This window comes from Pleurodeles waltl, chromosome 6, assembly GCF_031143425.1.
Source record: "Pleurodeles waltl isolate 20211129_DDA chromosome 6, aPleWal1.hap1.20221129, whole genome shotgun sequence".
Taxonomy (NCBI): Eukaryota; Metazoa; Chordata; class Amphibia; order Caudata; family Salamandridae; genus Pleurodeles; species Pleurodeles waltl.
Genome location: NC_090445.1, coordinates 1,220,833,147 through 1,220,852,862, shown reverse-complemented (window position 1 = coordinate 1,220,852,862; position 19,716 = coordinate 1,220,833,147). Strand labels below are relative to the sequence as shown.

The following is a 19,716-nucleotide window of genomic DNA, read 5'->3' as shown; positions in this document are numbered from 1 at the left end:
AATAGTGAACAGTTTTTTTTTTTTTTGTTTTTGTTTTTACTGTGACAGCTGATTGTCTCAACAACATTTTCAAATGTCCAGTTGTATTAGATTTCTCAACGGTAAAACTGGGCCCTCTAGTAAGTAATCCACCTAATTTTGTGTCCTGGAATGATTTACCTATCTTAAAAAAGGCCGCCTAATCAGTGTGCTCCCACAGCTGCTACATAACATCCTTCATCATCCTTCTCCAACCTGCATATTCTGCAACAACACCATCTGTAATAAGACATTGCTGCGCCATCCAGGGCTGACATTTTGTCTCAGAGAGCGATCAGGGGTCATCGGACCCAGTGGGGCCTTCCTTACCCTTGCGGCAGTGAGGGAGCATGGCCTGAGATGCTGATCAGAGGTAAGCACAAGCCGTGGTTTCAGTGGGGGTAACTCGTGCCATGGCGGACTGAGATATCTGACCCCCTCAGGGGTGACTGTTGCATCGCCTGGTTCCCGTGGGAATCCGGTTAACACGGGCGTCGGAACTACTGGAGTGGCAGAGGGGTCTGCTGGAGCCCGGCTGAAAGAGGCGGTTGCATGGAAGTGAGCCGCTGCGGGACAGAGGGCCTCAACAGGCCTAAATAGCAGGGCCGCACGACAAGCAGGACTGGTCGGATGCACGGACTTCGAATTACTGGCTTGCCCAGACCCCTTCTAATTGCGACATCAGCTGTGTGGAGTCTGCTGCTACATGGCATTCTGGCAACGATGTGGGCACTAATCCGACGCAAGGGCCGCTGCCTGGGTGAGATGCAGCGAAGGGTGTAAGATCACCTTGGTACTGGGGATTCACGGGGCACATGCAGTTATTGTCTATTTCGCTTCAGGTGTACGTGGTATCATCAGCGGACATTTACTACATGCGTATATTATTGACTGAGGTCCTCTGAGGGCAATACAGCTGTGCACCTTGGGATTCTGAGCGTGGTGATACGCCAATACAGGTCCCCACGGGGTGGCGGAGACGTGGGCCCTGGCATTTGTCAACAGCTCCATAGGCTACATACCATATTGACAGTTCCACTGGGGTGTGGCGCCCCCTGTTCCTGTTGTGCTGTCCCGGGGCGGATTTGCACTGCTGAGACGGCATGGATAACCGCTAAGTGCAGCAAGCTGCCTTACACTATTAATCATCGGGAAAACGGACAAGGCCCAGGAGAAATTGCAATTTGAGCTTCAAATGACACCAAAAGTGAGTGATCACAGCTCGCACACTGTTGCGCCACATCTGGGGACTCAGGACCCTGAAATGAGTGATGCTTTAGGCCAAATCCTCGCGACAATGCAACAGCCTCACCACAATTGACGGGATGACCGACTCACTCTCCTACAGAATGGATCGGATGCCACAGTGCTTTGACAAATGCTGAGCGCATTGACGTCTGAGAGCCATATTTCGGACATTGAGGATGATCGCGTAGTAGCAGAGGGGACACAGAAGTGACTAGAAAAACCTGTGTCGGCGCTGCAGGCCAGAACCAAAGACAAAAAGGGCTGCTCTAGGCAGAATAATCTGTGCATTTTTGGCCTGACGGAGACCACAGAGATTGGAAATATGTAGACATTCGAGGAACATCTCCTTTTAGAGCTGCTGCGACATGATACCCTTCTGAACATTTTTGTGGTTGAGCGGGCTCATCGTTCCCTGGCACCTCTGTCTGTGTCTGAGGCCCGGCTGCGCCTTATAACCGCGAGGCTCTTGAACTACAGAGAAAGGGATGCGGCGTTGCGTTGCTCCAGGTAACTCCAATCGCTTCAGTACGAAGGTATGGAACTGTCCATTTTCCCAGACTTTACTCCACAGATACAGAAGGTAAGGTAGCAATTTCTCGCAATTTAAAGAAAAAACTGAGAGACCTTAAACTTGAATATGCAATGCTTTATCCAGCCAGGCTGCAGGTATTTGCAGATGGAAAGTCGAAAATACTTCCCGACCCCAAGAGTGCGCAGCATTTCCTTAAGAGACTACCCACAAAACACGTGGGCATTCAGCGCAACACTCGGAGGATGAACGCAACGCAAGAAAGTGAAGGACAGGGCTAATCTCGGTTTCTTTATATTTACCATTGCTATGTTATTTCTAACTCCCATAGGGAGCGGTTTATGGTACCTCTTCGCCCGGGAGAGATTGTTGCTGCTTTAAAGGACATGCCTAATTGAAAGGCAACGGGTTCGCACAGGTTGACTGTCACTTTCTATAAAACCTGTCAGGAGAAGCTTATCCCTCATTTGGTTACCCTTTGAGGAGATGGATGCGATGACGCATGCCTCAAACCATTCCTCAGTCATTGCTGATCACATTACTTAAACCGGGCAAACTTGTAGACCGCTGCTCTTCTAATCGGCCACTGTCGCTACTAAACATGGAGATGAAACTTTTAGCAAATATTTTGGCTAACAGGCTGGCTCCCCTACTCCTTCGGATAGTGGGTAGGGAGCAATCGGGGTTCATACTGGGTCGAACTCTCAGTTACAATCTTCGAACTGTCTTTGGTGTTATCTCAAAAATTGACCCTGCTGTTCAAGCGGCGGCCATTTTTTTTTAGATGCATAACAGGCCATGACTGTTGAATGGTGCTTTGTGATGGCTGTATTGCGCCATGTCAGAGTGGGCGAGGACTTCCTGAAATGTCTTGGAGTGCTGTATAAAGACCCGAGTGTGCACATACGTGTCTGCGGAATAGTATCCGAACCCATAGATATCACAAGAGGCATGCACAAGGGCTGCCTACTATCTCCGCTGCTATACGCCCTGGTGGCTGAGCCCTTGGCATGTGCATTGCATGAATATAATGTTCATCACAGAATTCGCTCCTCGCCCTACAATTTAATAATCTCAACATACAATGACGATACTCTCTTATATCTGCCGTTCTCAGAGAAGTGGTGCGCTTTGGTGGTCATTCTGGTTGGATGAGTAAAAATCATCTACAGACCCCCGGGCCCACGCGCACAATTCAGCGAAACCATCACAGACTTCATCAGCCCGCACACCCTAGCCTCACCAGAATACATCCTCCTCGGGGACCTGAACTTCCACCTGGAGAAAAACAAACGACAACAACACCACCACCCTGCTCGACAACCTCGGTCTCAAGCAACTGGTGAGCACCCCCACCCACATCGCTGGCCACACACTCGACCCCATCTTCTCCGCCAGCAACCACGTCTCCTTCAGCCACTCCTCCGGACTACACTGGACCGACCACAGATGCGTCCACTTCACCTTCAAACGGGAGACTCACCACCATCGCACACAACAAATCCCCCGCAGATACTGGAGCAAAATCACCACAGACCAGCTCCTCTCAACACTGAGCCAGAACCCAACAGCCAACATCACGGACGTCAACAACGCAGCCCACAGCCTCACACAGTGGATCACCAACTGTGCCGACAACCTCCACCACTTAAGAACCCCCCAGGCGGGACCAGCAACAGGAAAACCCCATGGTTCACGGACGCCCTCAAAGAATCTAAGAAATCCTGCCGAACCCTCGAAAAAACCTGGCGTAACAAACGAACCACAGAAAACATGACAGCCCTCAAGATCGCCACCCGTGAACACCATCAGCTGATCCGCTCCACCAAAAGGACATCATTCAAAGAGCGACTAGGCAACAACACCCACAACAGCAAGGAACTCTTCAACATCATCAAAGAGCTCTCCAACCCCAGCGCCAGCTCCAACGACATCACACCGTCACAAGAACTCTGCAACTCCCTCACCACGTTCTTCCACCGAAAGATCGCAGATCTACACGACAGCTTCGGACCCCAGACCCCACCTCTTATCACTGAACCAGCAGCCCCCACCACTACCCTCAGCTCCTGGACCCCTATCAACTCAGAAGAGACCAGAAGCATCATGAACACAATCCACTCCGGCTCCCCCTCGTACCCTTGCCCCCATCACATCTTCAACAAGGCCGACACCATCATCGCACCCCATCTCCGGAACATCATCAACAGCTCGTTCGCATCAGCCACCTTCCCCGAGAGCTGGAAGCACGTAGAAATGAACACCCTCCTGAAAAAACCCACAGCAGACCCCAATGACCTGAAGAACTTCCGCCCCATCTCTCTTCTTCCCTTCCCGGCCAAGGTCATCGAGAAGACCATCAATAAGCAGCTGACCGCTTTCCTCGAGGCGAACAACTCGCTCGACCCATCCCAATCTGGATTACGAGCCAACCAGAGCGCAGAAACCGCCCTCATCGCAGTCACCGACGACATCAGGACCCTGATGAACAACGGAGAAACAACCGCCCTCATCCTCCTGGACCTCTCGGCAGCCTTCGATACCGTGTGCCATCGCACCCTAATAACCTGCCTCTGCACCACTGGAATCCTAGGAAAGGCCCTGGACTGGGTCATCTCGTTTCTCTCCGACAGAACCCAGAGAGTCCACCTCCCTCCCTTCCGCTCAGAACCCACCGAGATCAATGCGGCGTACCCCAAGGATCCTCGCTCAGCCCAACCCTCTTCAATATCTACATGAGCCCCCTCGCCACCATCGCACGCACACACATAATCAATATCATCTCCTACGCCGACGACACCCAGCTGATACTCTCCCTCACCAAAGACCCAGCCATCGGCAAAACCAACCTACAGGAAGGAATGAAAGACGACGCGGAATGAAGCTCAGCCGCCTAAAACTGAACTCAGACAAGACGGAGGTCCTCATCCTCAGACAATCCCCATCCGCCTTGGACGACTCCTGGTGGCCCACGGCGCTGGGCACCGCACCAACCCCCTCGGATCACAAACGCAACCTCAGGTTCATCCTGGACCCCCTCCTCACGATGACCAAGCAAGTCAACGCCGTCTCATCATCATGCTTCAACACCCTACGCATGCTCCGGAAGATCTTCCGATGGATCCCCGCCGAAACCAGAAAGACGGTTACCCATGCCCTCGTCACAAGCCGACTGGACAACGGAAACACCCTATACGCAGGAACCACCGCCAAGCTTCAGAAACGACTACAACGCATACAGTACGCCTCTGCACTCCTCATCCTCGACATTCCTCGCCACAGCCACATATCCGCCCACCTGAAACACCTGCACTGGCTCCCCATCAACAAGAGGATCACCTTCAGGCTCCTCACCCACGCACACAAAGCACTTAACGAAATGGGCCCCGAATACCTCAACAGCCGCCTCTCGTTCTACACGCCCACCCGTCAGCTCCGCTCAGCCAGCCTCGCCACCGTCCCACGGATCTGCAGAACCATCACCGGAGGAAGATCATTCTCCTACCTGGCAGCCAAAGCATGGAACTCCCTTCCCGCACACCTAAGAACTACCCAGGACCATCTCGCCTTCAGGAAACACCTCAAGACATGGCTCCCCAAACCCCCCCCCCCCCTCTCCAGCACCTTGAGACCCTCACGGGTGAGTAGCTCTATAAATAGACTGATTGGTTTGCGTGTGAATTGGGATACATATCTGATTTTCCCACTTACTAAGGCCTCTAGGCCGCTGCCACTGGAGTTCCCACTGAAATGGACTACAGATCCAGTCCGCTTTTTAGGCATTCAGGTCCATATGGATCCCAAAGTGGTCATACGAGAAAACTAAGGAAGGGCCTTGCAGCGCTTAGCAGACACGGCGGACCACTGGACTGGCCTCCCGCTCTCACTCGTTAGTTGGGTATCCATCATGAAGGTGGTTGAACTACCGCGTTTCTTGTTCTTTTTCCTGAATATTCTGATATTGCTGCCGGGAGAGCTATTTCGCTCACTACGCTTGCAGATGCTGCAATTGGCGTGGGCTGGTAAACAGCCACAAGTATGATGGGACATGCTTCCTCTCCCATTTGCCGCTGGTGGTCTAAATGGGCCGAACTTTGCAGCCTAATTATACAGCAGCACAGGCCACGTTCGCATATTTTTGGCTACATGAACCGTTTGACTTACCGCATCTGTAGTTTGAGCGAGATGGCGCAGCTCTGATGTCACTCCCCCACTTTTTGCTTGACAAGCCAGTGCGTCGCCATCACTTTATAGACCCAGTGGGAACCAAGTGGTATCTTCTGCACAGACTAGTAGACGCACAGCAGAGGCCCCCTTACTTTATTCTCTGCAGTTACCGATAGACTGGTGCACCTGGTAATCAGTGGGGCAGGAGCGAGCAATGCTGGAACAATTGCATGCACTAGGAATAAAGTGCATGGGGGGCTTTTTTGAGGACAAGATGCTGCGTACCTGGGAACATATACAGGGAAGGGTGCCTGTGTCAAATGTGATTACTCAATTCCAGTACTATATGGCGTGTTACATCTGGAAATCGCTGCTGCCCGCCGACCTCTCCGAGCTCCCTGAGGTTCCCGCCCTCACATACCTACTGCAAGCATCATCACCACAACGGGCGGTGTCAATCTTATACTCTCACACCTTGGATGTCGGAAGGCCCACAGGAGTGGCGGGCAGACTTAGCCATTGATATTACAGAAACGCAGTCAGCTTACTGCTGCTCTGTTACCCGCACTATCTCCCTGAATGGCCGTCATCGGCTAGTTAATTTCAAATACCTTGGGTGTATTACACCCCATCCCGACTGTTTAAATATGGCCTGAGAGAGAATTCTAGTTGTTCGAGCTGTGGATGCTGGCCTTGCTCACACGGCATGGAGTTGCCCAGGAATAAGAGCGTTTTGGCTGACTATGTTTTGTGTCTTAGAGGACATTGTGGGAGAAAACCTGGAAGGGGTACCGCTTCTGATGTTGCTGGGTTATGATCGCGATTTGCCACGCAGATGTCACGGCATGTGGCTCTGGGACTTCCACCAGCATAGGGTCGCAATGCACTGGATGAAGGGACCACTTCCCACACTCACGGAATGGGGTGCAGATATGACATACTGTGTAATACGCAGTCAGATGCTTATCATGATCTCATGCCTCCTCGCAGTCGCCCCGAACTATCTGGGGTCTGTATTAAGTCTACATGATGAGAAACCACGAAGACACAGATGAGGGTGAAGGCACAGAGTAGACACTATGAGATTAGTGGGGTTACTATATGTCACTAACTAGATGATATTGGTGATGATGCTACGCTGTAGCATGTATGTGTTAAAGTTTGATATATATACCGTTATACCCCCTGTGCACTGTTGCACATCCTTGGATGACCTGTATGGCTCAGTATAGATACCCTAAAAGGTGCCATGCCTCTGGGGGAGATGTCATACCTTCATTTGCACGCCTTATCGAATATATTGTTAGTTGTTGACTTCACAAAAAATCTCAAATGTACCCTGATTGTGATGCACATGTGAATGCCTGATGCTGCATTGTTAAACTGGAAAAATTGAAAGTAAAGTTTTTAAAAAACCTATCACAATCAAACTGATTTCATGTGAATGGCAAACTGCAGACAATATCTCATTCCACATTTGGTAGGTGTGAAGTATCTACACAAGGAGTACTCATTGATATCAGATTAATCATTCTGACAACTTGATACATTTATCCAAATTGTGGAACAGATTTGATGCCTATACTGCCGATGAACCATCTACATAACAAGTCCTCTGCCTACCTGATCTACCTAACTTACCACCTGCAATAATATTGTTGCACAATAGGGTAATATTTCACCTTCTATGTCATTGTCCCAGTTCCACCTCCTCCTTCTATCTCCTTTTTCTTGTCTCCCGTTCTTATCACCAGGATAATTTCTCAGACAGACCATCAACCCACAGCTTTGACTCCTGAGCTAACGCTGGTCCTCTTCCCTATAGATGTTAGCCATCACGTATGATACTTTTACATGCCGGATGCACTTACTCTTTGCACTGGTGTGTTTTGGCAATGTTGGCTCATTCATACATCACCAATTGCAATTTCTCGCAGTTGTACATTATGAACATCCTGTTATTGTTAACCCAGTACTACCTGATATGCAATAATTGTATCACTCCTTTAGGATGCTCCTCAAATTATGTTACAGTGATACCAGTGGCATAATAGACAGCAATACATCATATGGTAATCAGTCTCAGTGACACCCTAAAGGTACAGTCAAGAAGGAAATGCCATGCCATTTACCCTCTCAATGGGAAAAAAGGATCCAGGCTGGGCCTCTTCAATGAAGTGCAGCTCGAGTACTACAACACATCAATTAAGGACCCATATTTGGGTATACTCTGCTCAGTTAAGGAAATAATTTAGGGTCTTGTATGGCTGGTTCCAGAAAATGAAACAATGTAAGGTCTCACCAAGTGACCACTAATAACCCTACCTATTCTTTTCAGAAGGTTAGTGCCTCACAAAGGTACTTCTGCTCTTTCTCCGTAATCTTGTCCTAAAGTTTCTAAACATATTGACAATAAGCTAAAATATTACCTTTATTTCATGGCCTCTTGGGGCCCAAATTTTATTCTGCTACTCTTGAAATTTGCTTCATCATTGTTTCTTTGCTTTTGGTTCAACAGAAGATATTGCTTTTGATTCAACAGAAATTTGTGGTCACTTCCCCAGTCACTTTTATATTTCTTGTCCTCATTTTGCCACTCCTTCTTAGTTATCAATCCTGTGACAGATCTGTAAATGTGCATTCATTACTCCTGTAGCTAATCTACAATGTCATGTATGAATAAATGGAAGGACGACTGCTTACTTTACAGAGCATTTCGCAATGAATGGGCTTGCAAGAACACTTGGTGTAGGCATATGTTTATTAGCAGGTAGAACTGAAGAATGATCTATCTCAGAATGAACCACAATAGTTGGCATTAATCTTGTGATGTAATTTTGACAAACGCCAACAAACTTTAAATGCTGATCGACTATAGCAATGGTTCACTCTATAACTAGGTTCAAGTCGCCCCACCTATTCTTTTGCACCAATAAACAAAACCATAAACCTTGTGTCAGAAATGGGGTCTCTATTTGTCAGTGGTTTGCACCCTGTCCAAGTAGGGACCCTCACTCTAGTCAAGGTAAGGGTGTTAAACAGCTAAGATAACCCCTGCTCAAGCAGTCAGGCTTATCTCAGTGGCAATGTGTATAGTATTTTACACACACACACACACACACACACACACACGTATTCGAAACCAGTTTAGAAAAATAGCCAATATTTAGGTGAATAAAACAAGGCCAAAACAACAAAAATCCAACAAAGACAAGGGAGAGATAAGAATTTTCAAAGATGAAATCTTAGCACAGCACTTACAAACACAATAGCTCCAACTTGGGCTATCACGACGTCTTGACGGAGTCGTCTCCAACAGTCCAGCACCTCCCGCGAGGGAGTGTGGCCAGCCAGAGTCAGGCAGAACCCAGTTATAGTACCTCGGAAAACGATGAGGAAAGAAATCTGTTACAGAGAGTCAGGGAGGTGGGGCGTCGCTGGAGACAGTGCGGCATTGGTTCCTTACTGCCACTGGGGAGGTGAGGCATCAGTTCCTTACTGCTAGACAGGGGAGGTGAGGTGTTAGTTCCTTAGGGTTGGAGGAGAGGTGATGTGACGCTGGTTCCTTACGACAAGGCGCGGTTGGTGGATCCAGAAGGACAAGATGTGTGGCTTCGACTTAGTGGTGTCACAATCACACCATGGGCCACGGGTGCTGCGGCAGAGTGCTGTGGTGAGGCTTTGGAGGTGCTGTGTCGGGCCTGCGGTGGAGGTCGCAGTCGTTGCGCTCAGCAAGTAACATGGCTCTGGTGGAGGCAGCGGCGCAAAGTCAGAAAGCGGCACAGGTTCCGAAGACGCTGTGGAGTTGATGTGCTTAGTTTCTTCTTGGTTGCATCAGTGCTCACTTCTACGGGTCCAGGAACTGGAAGTCGCACCACTTGAAAAGTCGGGACTCTCAGCAAGAAAACCCAGGCGCTGGCAAGTGAAGACTTTGATAGACCTGAGACTTCTAAACAGGAGGCAAGTTCAGTTCAAGCCCTTGGAGAACCTTGGGAAGCAGGATGTATAAACCAAAGTCCAGTCCTTTCACTCCCTGGAAAGAAGCAGGAAGCAGCAGGCAAAAACAACAAATCAGGCTGAGTGGCAGTCCCTCCTACAGCATCCACCTCTTCTTCCTGGCGAATGTCCCTCCGTCCAGAAGTGTTCTAACTATGTGGTATCAGAGGTCCAGTACTTATACCTATTTCTGTCTTTGAAGTAGGTAAACTTCAAAGAGAAGTCTTTGGAGTGCACAAGACCCCGCCTTTCCCTGCTCTGACCCCAGACATACTCCAGGGTGGTTGGAGACTGATTTGTGTGAGGACACAGCCCTATTCAGGTGCAAGTGTCAGCTACTCCCACCACTTTAGCTCAGGAAGACCCATCAGCCAGGTGATTGGCCATCGGGGTATGCAGGGCACACCTCAGCTCCCTTTGAGTGACGGTCTAGAGCAGAGGTCTCCAAACTTTTTCATGCTGCGCCCCCCCCCAGTTGAAAAATAAAAATCATTGGGCCCCCCTCAGAATTTTTCACAATTATTTTATAAACATGGCAATGTTTAAATATGTCTAAACCTATTTAAACATTGTAGTTAAGTACTGTTACCTTTTTAAAACTGAAATAACATGCTTCTGCTTAACAGGCTTTTGTTTTATCTGTATAATATTTATTTTGGCCAGAGTCTGGGGCCCCCCTGGGATCACTTCAGGCCCCCCTAGGGGGGCCCGCCCCCCAGTTTGAAGACCTCTGGTCTAGAGTGAATGCACAAAGAGCCCAACTGTCATCCTGACCCAGAGGTGTATTCAGCAGACAGGCAGAGGCACAGAATGGTTAAGCAAGAAAATACCCACTTTCTAAAAGTGGCATTTTCAAACTCACAATTCAAAAACCAACTTCATCAAAATATGTATTTTTAAATTGTGACTTCAGAGACCCCCAAACTCCTTATCTCTATCTGCTCCCATCTGGAAATTACACTTAAAAGATATTTCAAGGCAATCCCATGTTACCCTATGGGAGAGAGAGAGGCCTTGCAGTAGTGAAAAATGCATTTAGTAGTATTACACTATCAGGACATGTAAAACACACCAGTATATGTCCTATCTTTTAAATACATGGCACCCTGCCCATGGGGCTGCCTTGGGCCTACATTAGGAGTGACTTACATGTGGTAAAAGGGAAGGTTTAGGCCTGTCAAGTAGGTACACCTTCCAGGTCTAGTGGCAGTGGACAACTGCACACAAAGACACTGTAATGGCAGGCCTGAGACATGTTGGCAGGGCTACTCATGTGGGTGACACAATCAGTTCTGCAGGCCCGCTAGTAGCATTTGATTTACGTGCCCTGGGAATACCTGGTACACTATACTAGGGACTCACTAGTAAATCAAAAATGTAAATCCTGAAGAAACCAATCACCATTATATTTTAGATATAAAGCAAATACACTTTAGCACTGGTTAGCAATGGTAAAGTGGTAAAATGGCCAGAGTCCTAAAGCCAGCAAAAACTGGTCAGAAAAAATAGGAGGAAGAAGGCAAAAAGTTTGGGGATAACCCTGCAAAAAGGTCCAGGTCCAACACCTTGCTACCCACATTTTGTACAACATGGGGCGTGGCCAAGCAAGATGGCCAGCAGCAAGTTCTAAGGGAGGGCTCCGCAGCCCCCCTTGTCATCCATCAGCATCCTGAGCCCCAGCTGCACTTGGGTGGCACTGGGTGGTTGAGGGGGAACACAGGGGCTGTTGGCGGTGCAATGCTGAGGGGGAAGACGGGTGAAAGATTGAGAGGAGACACGAGCCCCCGCATAATCAAGATGGCAGCCAGCATGGGGCACTAAGCTGAGCTATGCCTGGAGCCCCACAACATACAATGGGGCAGATTTATGTGGGAGCAGAGCACTGTGGCCTTTAGCTACTCAGAGGGGCGGGCATAGCGGGAAGCAACTGAGCAGAGGAACGTGACACCGCAGGACCAAGCTGGAGATTGGTCTAAGTGTGCAGCAGCAGTGTAGAGTGGCCTGCGTGCCCTGAGGGTGATGTCTAGCTCTTGGGCGGCTTGGCTGAGACACGGAGATGCAGCGTTTGGGGATCCTGTCACCCTGGGGTACAACTGCGCCCAACAGACAACTGTATGGAGCATACCCCTTCCACCCAAGTCACCCAACACAATCCTCTGATGGGGCCTACACAATCTGGGACTGTGAAACCCACGAGTGGCTGCCTGGCACTGCAGACAGAACTGAGCCTGGTCAGAAGGTGCTATTGGATATTGCACGAATACCTGCAACAGCTCATTATAGTCCACTAGCAAGCATGCAAAGGGGAGATTTGATATCCATGGAGGTCCTTGATGCACTAAGACTGTGCTTGGTGGAACACTGCGGCCTCAAGATAAAACTGCGGCTCACCCATAGACGGTTGGTTAGAGTGGGCCTCTCCCCCTGCATGCCCCAGCAGCATCACTTGGCAGGGGCCCACACATTATATGACCAGAGAGCCTGTGTGGCCATCTGGTAGCAAAGGATTGACTACAACTGGCCAGGAGGGGTCACAATATGCAGTGAGCACACTACAGTAGCTTTAATAGTCACATATAGCCTTCAGCCATACTGCAGTGAGGGCCAAAACCAAAAGGGGTGCACACAATAGGTCCTCCATCTCCTTCCCTCACAGTGCTGCTGGCGAGATTGATACGACGCAGGTAGCCATGGGGTGCAATAAGAGCGCACCGCAGTCACAGCAGACCAGTATCAATCAGTTTACAGGTGCTGCTAAAGGAAATACTGGGCAGACCAAATGGCGAGTGGCCAGGTGCAGCTGGCAACACTGTAGCCTTCCGGTGCCCAGATCCTGGCAGCCATTGAAAGTTCAAGGGACACCCTGGAACACAAAATGGACTCCATCTCGATACGGGCTAAACTGCTGCAAAGAGATTTGCAGAAAGTTTAAGAATGCTCCCTAGTAAAAGAAGAAAATGTGGAGAGCCTAGCAAGGGAACTGCGAGATGTCAGAGTATGGTCCGTAAGTTGGAAGAGAAGATACAGTATCTGGGCACCTAGGGGAAGGATGCAGAAGGCAGAGCAGGGAGGTGTAACCTCCACTTCCTAGGATCCCCAAAGCAGCAGGAAGGACTGGCCAGAGGCCTTCTTAGAGAAATAGCTTACAGATGTCATGGGCCCAGGACTTATCAGCATTCTTTGTGATAGAGAGAGCTCATCGGGCACTGGTTGCTCGCTCCCCTCTGGGGCACCCCTGGGAGCAATCATCACAAAACTACTCAATTACAAGGACAGTGTGGAGATCATGGAGATCCTTGGATCAAGGGACATACCATCAGAACTTTTCCCGGACTACACAAGAAGGGTGCTAGAGCAAAGATGATCCTACCTATTGGTGAAGCAGAAGCTGCATAATTTGAATGTTAAATATATGCTCTTTTTTTCAGCTCAGTTCAAGGTGATGCATGGGGGTCACGCCTACTTTTTCAGCCGGTTAGATGAGTGACTACAATAGAGCAGTACACAGCATAGTGACAGCTACCGAATTACAGTGTAACCAGATGGCACACTGGACATCGTTGATATAGACCATGCATAAGGGACAGAGAGCCCGGATACCGGAGCTTAGACTCCTGCTGAATAAAAGGAGGCTGGAATGATTGCAAGGAAACTGGCCTAGCTGGGCAGTATTGGGCTACCTAGGTCCCAGCTATATGCAGGATGACATAGCTGTACTTTTGTACTGTATGGTGACGAGTGGCCTGTCGCCTTTAGAATACCTACGTAACAACAGCAGAATATACTACAGTGGGGGACATGTGATGTTGGCAGGAGGGAGAAGGGGTGGGGTAGACAACTCCTATTCTTACTACATTTTGTTTAAAACTGGTTTAACTTTTTCTTCCAAGTGCCACACAATACCTAAGAAGTACCTAAGCTTCACACTCAGGACCCAGTACTACTGGCATGTTGTTAGCTGCTGTCGTTAGTGATAAGTTTCCACCAATTAGCTGCTGCTTGCTTTGGTGTCGGGAGAGGCGGATGCTATACAGAGAAGCGAAAGTTTAAAGAGGCACTCAGGAGCAGATGACATTGGGAAACATCATACACTTGAAGGAGGCGGAAGAGGTGGTGTGGGTGGTGGTTTGTTGGGACAGTTCATGTTGCATGTATAATGAGATGGGCACTACTGAATTACGCAGGGCACAGGGGCACGGCATGGGAGGTGTGTAGAGACAGGGAACTCTGGACTGGGAGGACCCCACACACATGGATGGGCAGGTTTAATTCTCTTTGCTTACTCCTGACATATGGCCGGGGAAACATGCTTAGTATCCTGGAATGTGCGGGTCCACATGACTACAGTATGCAATATGGAGTCCATACATACCTGCGACGTTACAGGGTTCTGGCGCTATCTGACTATCCTGTATTGTGGCACAGAAAAGCCTCCACCCGAGATGATAGAGGATTTCTATGCACACTGCAGCTGCCCAGGATTACAAAGGAACAATTAGCGAACCCAGAAAATTATCTTACGAGGGAATAACTGATCAAGGTTATGAAAGATATGCCTCTGGGTAAGGCATCCGGTTCAGACAGATTGCACTCTGAATTTTACTATGCTTAAATGGGGAAGCTGATGGACAAAGTGTTGGAGGTGTTCAGAGTGGCTAGGAGTAGGGTGGAACTCTTGCAGTCCATAGTGATAATTCCAAAAAAGTATCAGGATCTTGCACAGCTGAGATCCTATCAACCGCTGTCTATGATGAACACTGATGTGAAATTGTTAGCTAAGTTCCAGACTAACAGACTGAAAGAAGTGATTGCCTCCTTGGTGCACGATGATCAATGTGGGTTTATCCCCAACCAGAAGCACCCTTATAAACATTTGAGAGCTTACACAAAATTATGCATTCTTTTAAGAATACTGCAGTAGATATGGCATTGGGAGCTTTGGACACAGAAAAGGCATAGGATATGGTAAGCTGGGACTATATGCAGGCAGTTTTAAACAAACTAGAATTTGGCCCAAACTTCTTAGGGTGGGTAAGGTTGCTATACAATGGGCCATTGGCTCAGGTCAGATAAAGTCATAATATCTTGGAGGAATGGGACATTAAGAAGGGTACCCGGGCAGGGCTACACCCCTCACTTCTCCTATTTGCGCTGCCCATTGAGCCTTTGGCGAAGCATTTACGAGTCACATTGAGAGAGTGGGGGCTCCAGATTGGAGCCTGGATGCATACGGTCTCACTCTACATTGATGATGTGTTCCTGTATTTACAGCGGTCTGAGATGGCGGGGCTGTGGATGCTAACAAGCTGGGAAGGTTTGAACAGATTTCCAGCTTGAAGGTGAACCCTGACAAGTCACTGGCCTTTCCGCTGTTCGGTTTGGCTGATAGGTCAGAGAATTGCTACCAGCACTAGGGCCGAGAAGGGAAACGGACAGGTTCCACTATCTATAACATGGGGTGGGTGATCCTACGCAGGTAGGGTTTGATGGCTTTTTGGAATCAACTCCTGCTATTGTCGTGGGTAGAACAGCACTTACAAAAATTCTGGTTTGCCTCGGTGCCTGTACGAACTGCAAAATGCACAATGAGAGATAACACGGAACACTTTTAAGCAGCTAGATAGTCTTTTGATCGCTTTGGTCTGAGCAGTCAAGAGAAGAAGAGTGGGACTCCATGTCTTGAAGAGAGATTTGGATGCAGGAGGGCTAGGAATACAGACCTGGAGATATATTATCTAGCAGCACAGCTGCACTATGCTGCCAGCTGGTGCACAGAGGGTAATCATTGGGAAAAGCAAATGCTGGTGGGCGCTCCTAGAGTAGAACATTTGCCAGTCTGTTTATTGACAGGTCTACGACTAGATAAGCAGAGCCCACACGTGGTTAGATTGGCAGTGAGGGCATACGAGAGGACTTTTGAGGTGGTGCTGCACAGGCCCCCTTTCTCTCGTCAGCTACGATATTGTGACTTAGGCCCTTTATAGATATCAACAGCAAACATTAACTTGGCCCGGTGCAGAGAGGGAGGGTGTGATACACTAGGAGAACTATATTCAGGAGATTGTTGCATTACATTTCAGGAAGCTCAAGAATATTTTGCAATAGGCCCAGAGAGGTTCCTACAATTTGCCAAATTAACACAAACAGTCAGAGAAACCTAGACAGATTTCCCACATACACCACAGGTGTCCCACACGGTGGAGGTGGTACTGGATATGCTCTCTCCCAGACACAGGATTTCCTGACTATACGTGGGCCTCAAACAGGACAAACAAAGACAAAAGCCCTTCCCAAGACACTGTAGAGAGGAAGACATAGTGAAATCTTTGATGGACAAGGAAAGGGAGGGGACGTATGAGCTGGTCAGGGGAGTCTTTAGCAAAGCCCGCTTCAAGCGAGCATATTTCTATGTCCTACACATGGCATACCTCTCGCCAGCAAGATTGAAACTAATATATCCGGATTGGTTTGAAAAAACCCTTGAATTTTGACTCCAGTGGGCAGATTTTACACATCTGATATCTCATTGCCCGCACTTATATGTATATTGGGGAGTGGTGGTGCACACACTTCGGAGAGCCACTCATATAACACTTGAGTACACTACGAGACACTGTCTCTTGAACTTTTATTGCATGTCCCAAAAATAGACAAATGCATTATAGGATGGCATTACTGGGATTGGTGCTTGTGAAGCAAATGCTGGCTATAAAATGGTTATCTCCAGTGGGCCCCATGCTGAATCGATAGATGAGAGACAGAAGAATGGGTGAATACTGAAGAATGACGTATGCAGGAAGTGAGGACAGATGAAAAGGTGGAGGAAGATTGCAGGTTGTGGGTCGATATGCTGGAGGCGATAACACAGACAGGAGAGAATGGGGACACGTAGATCACACAGTCAGAAAAGGAATCATGGCACATAGTAGAGAACTCATTCTGTGAGATGGTTCAAGAGGGGCAGGTGGAGGAAGGGGCGGAGGGGAGCCCTGCTCCGGGCGTCTCGATGCATTGGAAGCTGTGTCCATGATGTAAATAATTTTATTTAAGCCCTTTGCATTTGATCTCTTGCCACCAGACAGTGATGTCAAACGCCAGAGAAGAATTTAAAATAGGGTTGAAGAAATCTTTCCCAACTGTATACACTCTGTAAATATGTACATTTCCTTTTTGAGGGCACAATATGGTTATGTATGAGTTTTCGTCAATTAAAAGCTACTATACCTTACAAAGACTGCAGCAGTTCATACTATGTTAACAAACAAGCCCTCGTTGATTTAGGTAACATCACTTCCGCTGGGTAAAATACATTGATTTGAAATGTTAATTTTGGTAAATAAAACAAGTACACAGAGGATACATAAAGATATCTTTCAGAGGAACTGGTGGCTACAAACAGAGCATACCCTTACTTCAAATCTCTGTACACCAAGCAGTGTAATGACTCGTCTCTAAAATTTCATGGAGGAAAGGGGGCAAGTAAGGGATAAATGGAGATCAAGTTTTTTTATGCAAAAAATACCACAGAGAAAGAGACGAGGTAACTAACATGAAATAAAGACAATTAAAAAGCACACCATAAGCATATATATGTCTGTGTGTGGGGTGTGGGTGTGTGTTTTACCTGATGTCCTCCTCATTCTCTGGGAAACTCCAAAAAGCAATGCGAAGTTGCAATTGTTCTGGAACTGGGGGATAGACCTTTTCCACAACCTCGAATGGAATGTGAAATGCCACTTGCTTTGCAGACAGTTCAACCAATGGAATCACCAACCCATCTTAAACAGTCGAAGGAAAAAAAATACAAGAAAATGAATGAAAGACAAAATAAAAGTGACAATAAGCATAAAAAAAAGAACTTGCTATTTCCATTATTTAAAGGGTGTGAGAATTAACAGGGGTGCACTGTCTTGACTTCGACCAATCAAGCTAGTATTTGAGACACAAAGAGTACAGCTATATGAACATATGTTACATACGGCTTTTAATCAGTGCAGATAGTAAAGAAATGTTGTGTCGTTGTTGCTGTTTGCATGGTAAGATAAATGGTGGATGCAGGATGTGGTTCAAACTTGTTTTATGCAGGGGTACATAAATGTGGTAAAGTGATCCCGCAGTGGTTTTGCTGCGTTTACACACCAGGAAATTAACAAAATAAAACATTCTTTACTTCTCAAATGTGAAAAATCGAACCAACTGTGAGTAAAATCGCCTTGGTACATTTCTCTTAAGCAGCAAATATAGTAAAGAAAAAAAGCTTGAAACATTTCTTTTTAATGAAACATATTCTTGTACTCGTAACTTTTGTCAAAAACTGTTACAAAATTGATATGTTATAGATTGTTGTAATGTTTTCAAAATTAATTTCCCTTCATTTCCAGTCAATGCAAAACTCTTCACTTGATATGTGCTTATATGTAAAAAGCCAAAATTGTGCTCTTATTCTCCCTGAGTGCACTTTATCTTACGTTACCAGGGAAGATAAGGCAGTATGCTAGGAAATCTTGTTTTTCCATCCCCATCTAAAGTAAATTAAACAGTCACTCATAATGTTGTGTGGCTCTTCAGGTTTTTGGAAAGATTTATAAAAAGAAATATCGTATTCTTGAGAATCGTATTGCAACAAATCACTATGAATCTAGTTTTCTCAGCAATTAACTAAAATGCAAGGACAGAAGTACTGACCGTTTTAGCATCACATTGCTCATTCAATAAACAACGAGTAAATGAAACAGCCATATGGAGTATCATTTGCCTCATTTTTGGAACAATTTTAGAATGGAAAGCTACAATGTGCAAGCGAGGCGCTTGCACACTTAATACTTTTCATATGCACATCTAGGAATTAATGCATTAGAGAGGACGGGGCATTTTAAATAAATAGAAACGTAATAGTATTTTTTGTCATCAGTATCGAATCAGTAGCATCTATATATTAAATCCCCACTGGCCCCCAGTCTAATTGCATTCTTGGTATCTTTCCTCAAGCTAAGTGGAATGGAAGTTTCTATTCTCCTATGCGGACAATGAAGATGTGGATATATCGAGGGACAATGTGCTTCCAGCCTATCTGGCTCACTAATCGTTTCACTCAGTAGACGAGCCGCCTTGTCACACAGTCCTTTGCCTGCAGATTACGCACCTAAAGGTGGAGCTGCAAAGAGTGGAGTCTCTTTTCCTCACCCCCCCTTAAAGGACTTTTCCTGTCCCTCCCAAGACATCCTTCTCAAAGTCCAGGACCCTGCTCAACTCCACACAGTAAAGGCTGTTCAATCAAGGGCTTAAGTAAAGTCAGTATTGCCCCACAAAGGGCTGAAGGGAAAATGATGTGTGGTCATCCCCCTCCCATCCGCCCAGACGGCCACAGATCTTCAGCATCACCCTTGAAACTGGGAAGATGTATAACTTGGGAGATTTATGCCCTCCAAGAAAACCATGGTACTTGCCAGGCCAGACTCCCACTCAGTGTGGTCAACCATGCAGCAGTTTTTTCCCATCTCACAACAGGCCTGGTGATATTGTTCTGCGTAAGCCCTTTTTCTATGGGGTGTAGAATTAATTGTCTTTGGCCGAGCCTTGCTCTCTTTCCCTGCTAAATGAAGTATGGACTCTTATCAGCTACTTCCTTTAAACCCACACATCACTTAAAATATGTTCAACATCCAGGACATGATGGACATTTCAAAAGCAGCTATGCGCCTCAACCAAGACATCGGTTAGTGTTTCCTACTAGTCAACTTTATTGTAACCAACCTCAT

At 47.3% G+C, this 19,716-nt stretch overlaps 1 protein-coding gene across 2 annotated transcripts in view; it reads right to left on the bottom strand.

Moving 5' to 3' along the window:
* ZSWIM8 (zinc finger SWIM-type containing 8) overlaps window positions 1-19,716 on the bottom strand; it is a 2,332,791-nt gene that overhangs the window by 2,266,581 nt on the left and 46,494 nt on the right. For both annotated transcript variants that reach the window (XM_069240531.1, XM_069240532.1), the window contains exon 2: window positions 17,583-17,736. In XM_069240531.1, coding sequence (XP_069096632.1) covers window positions 17,583-17,736 — 154 coding nt within the window. The remainder of the gene's footprint in view (window positions 1-17,582; window positions 17,737-19,716) is intronic.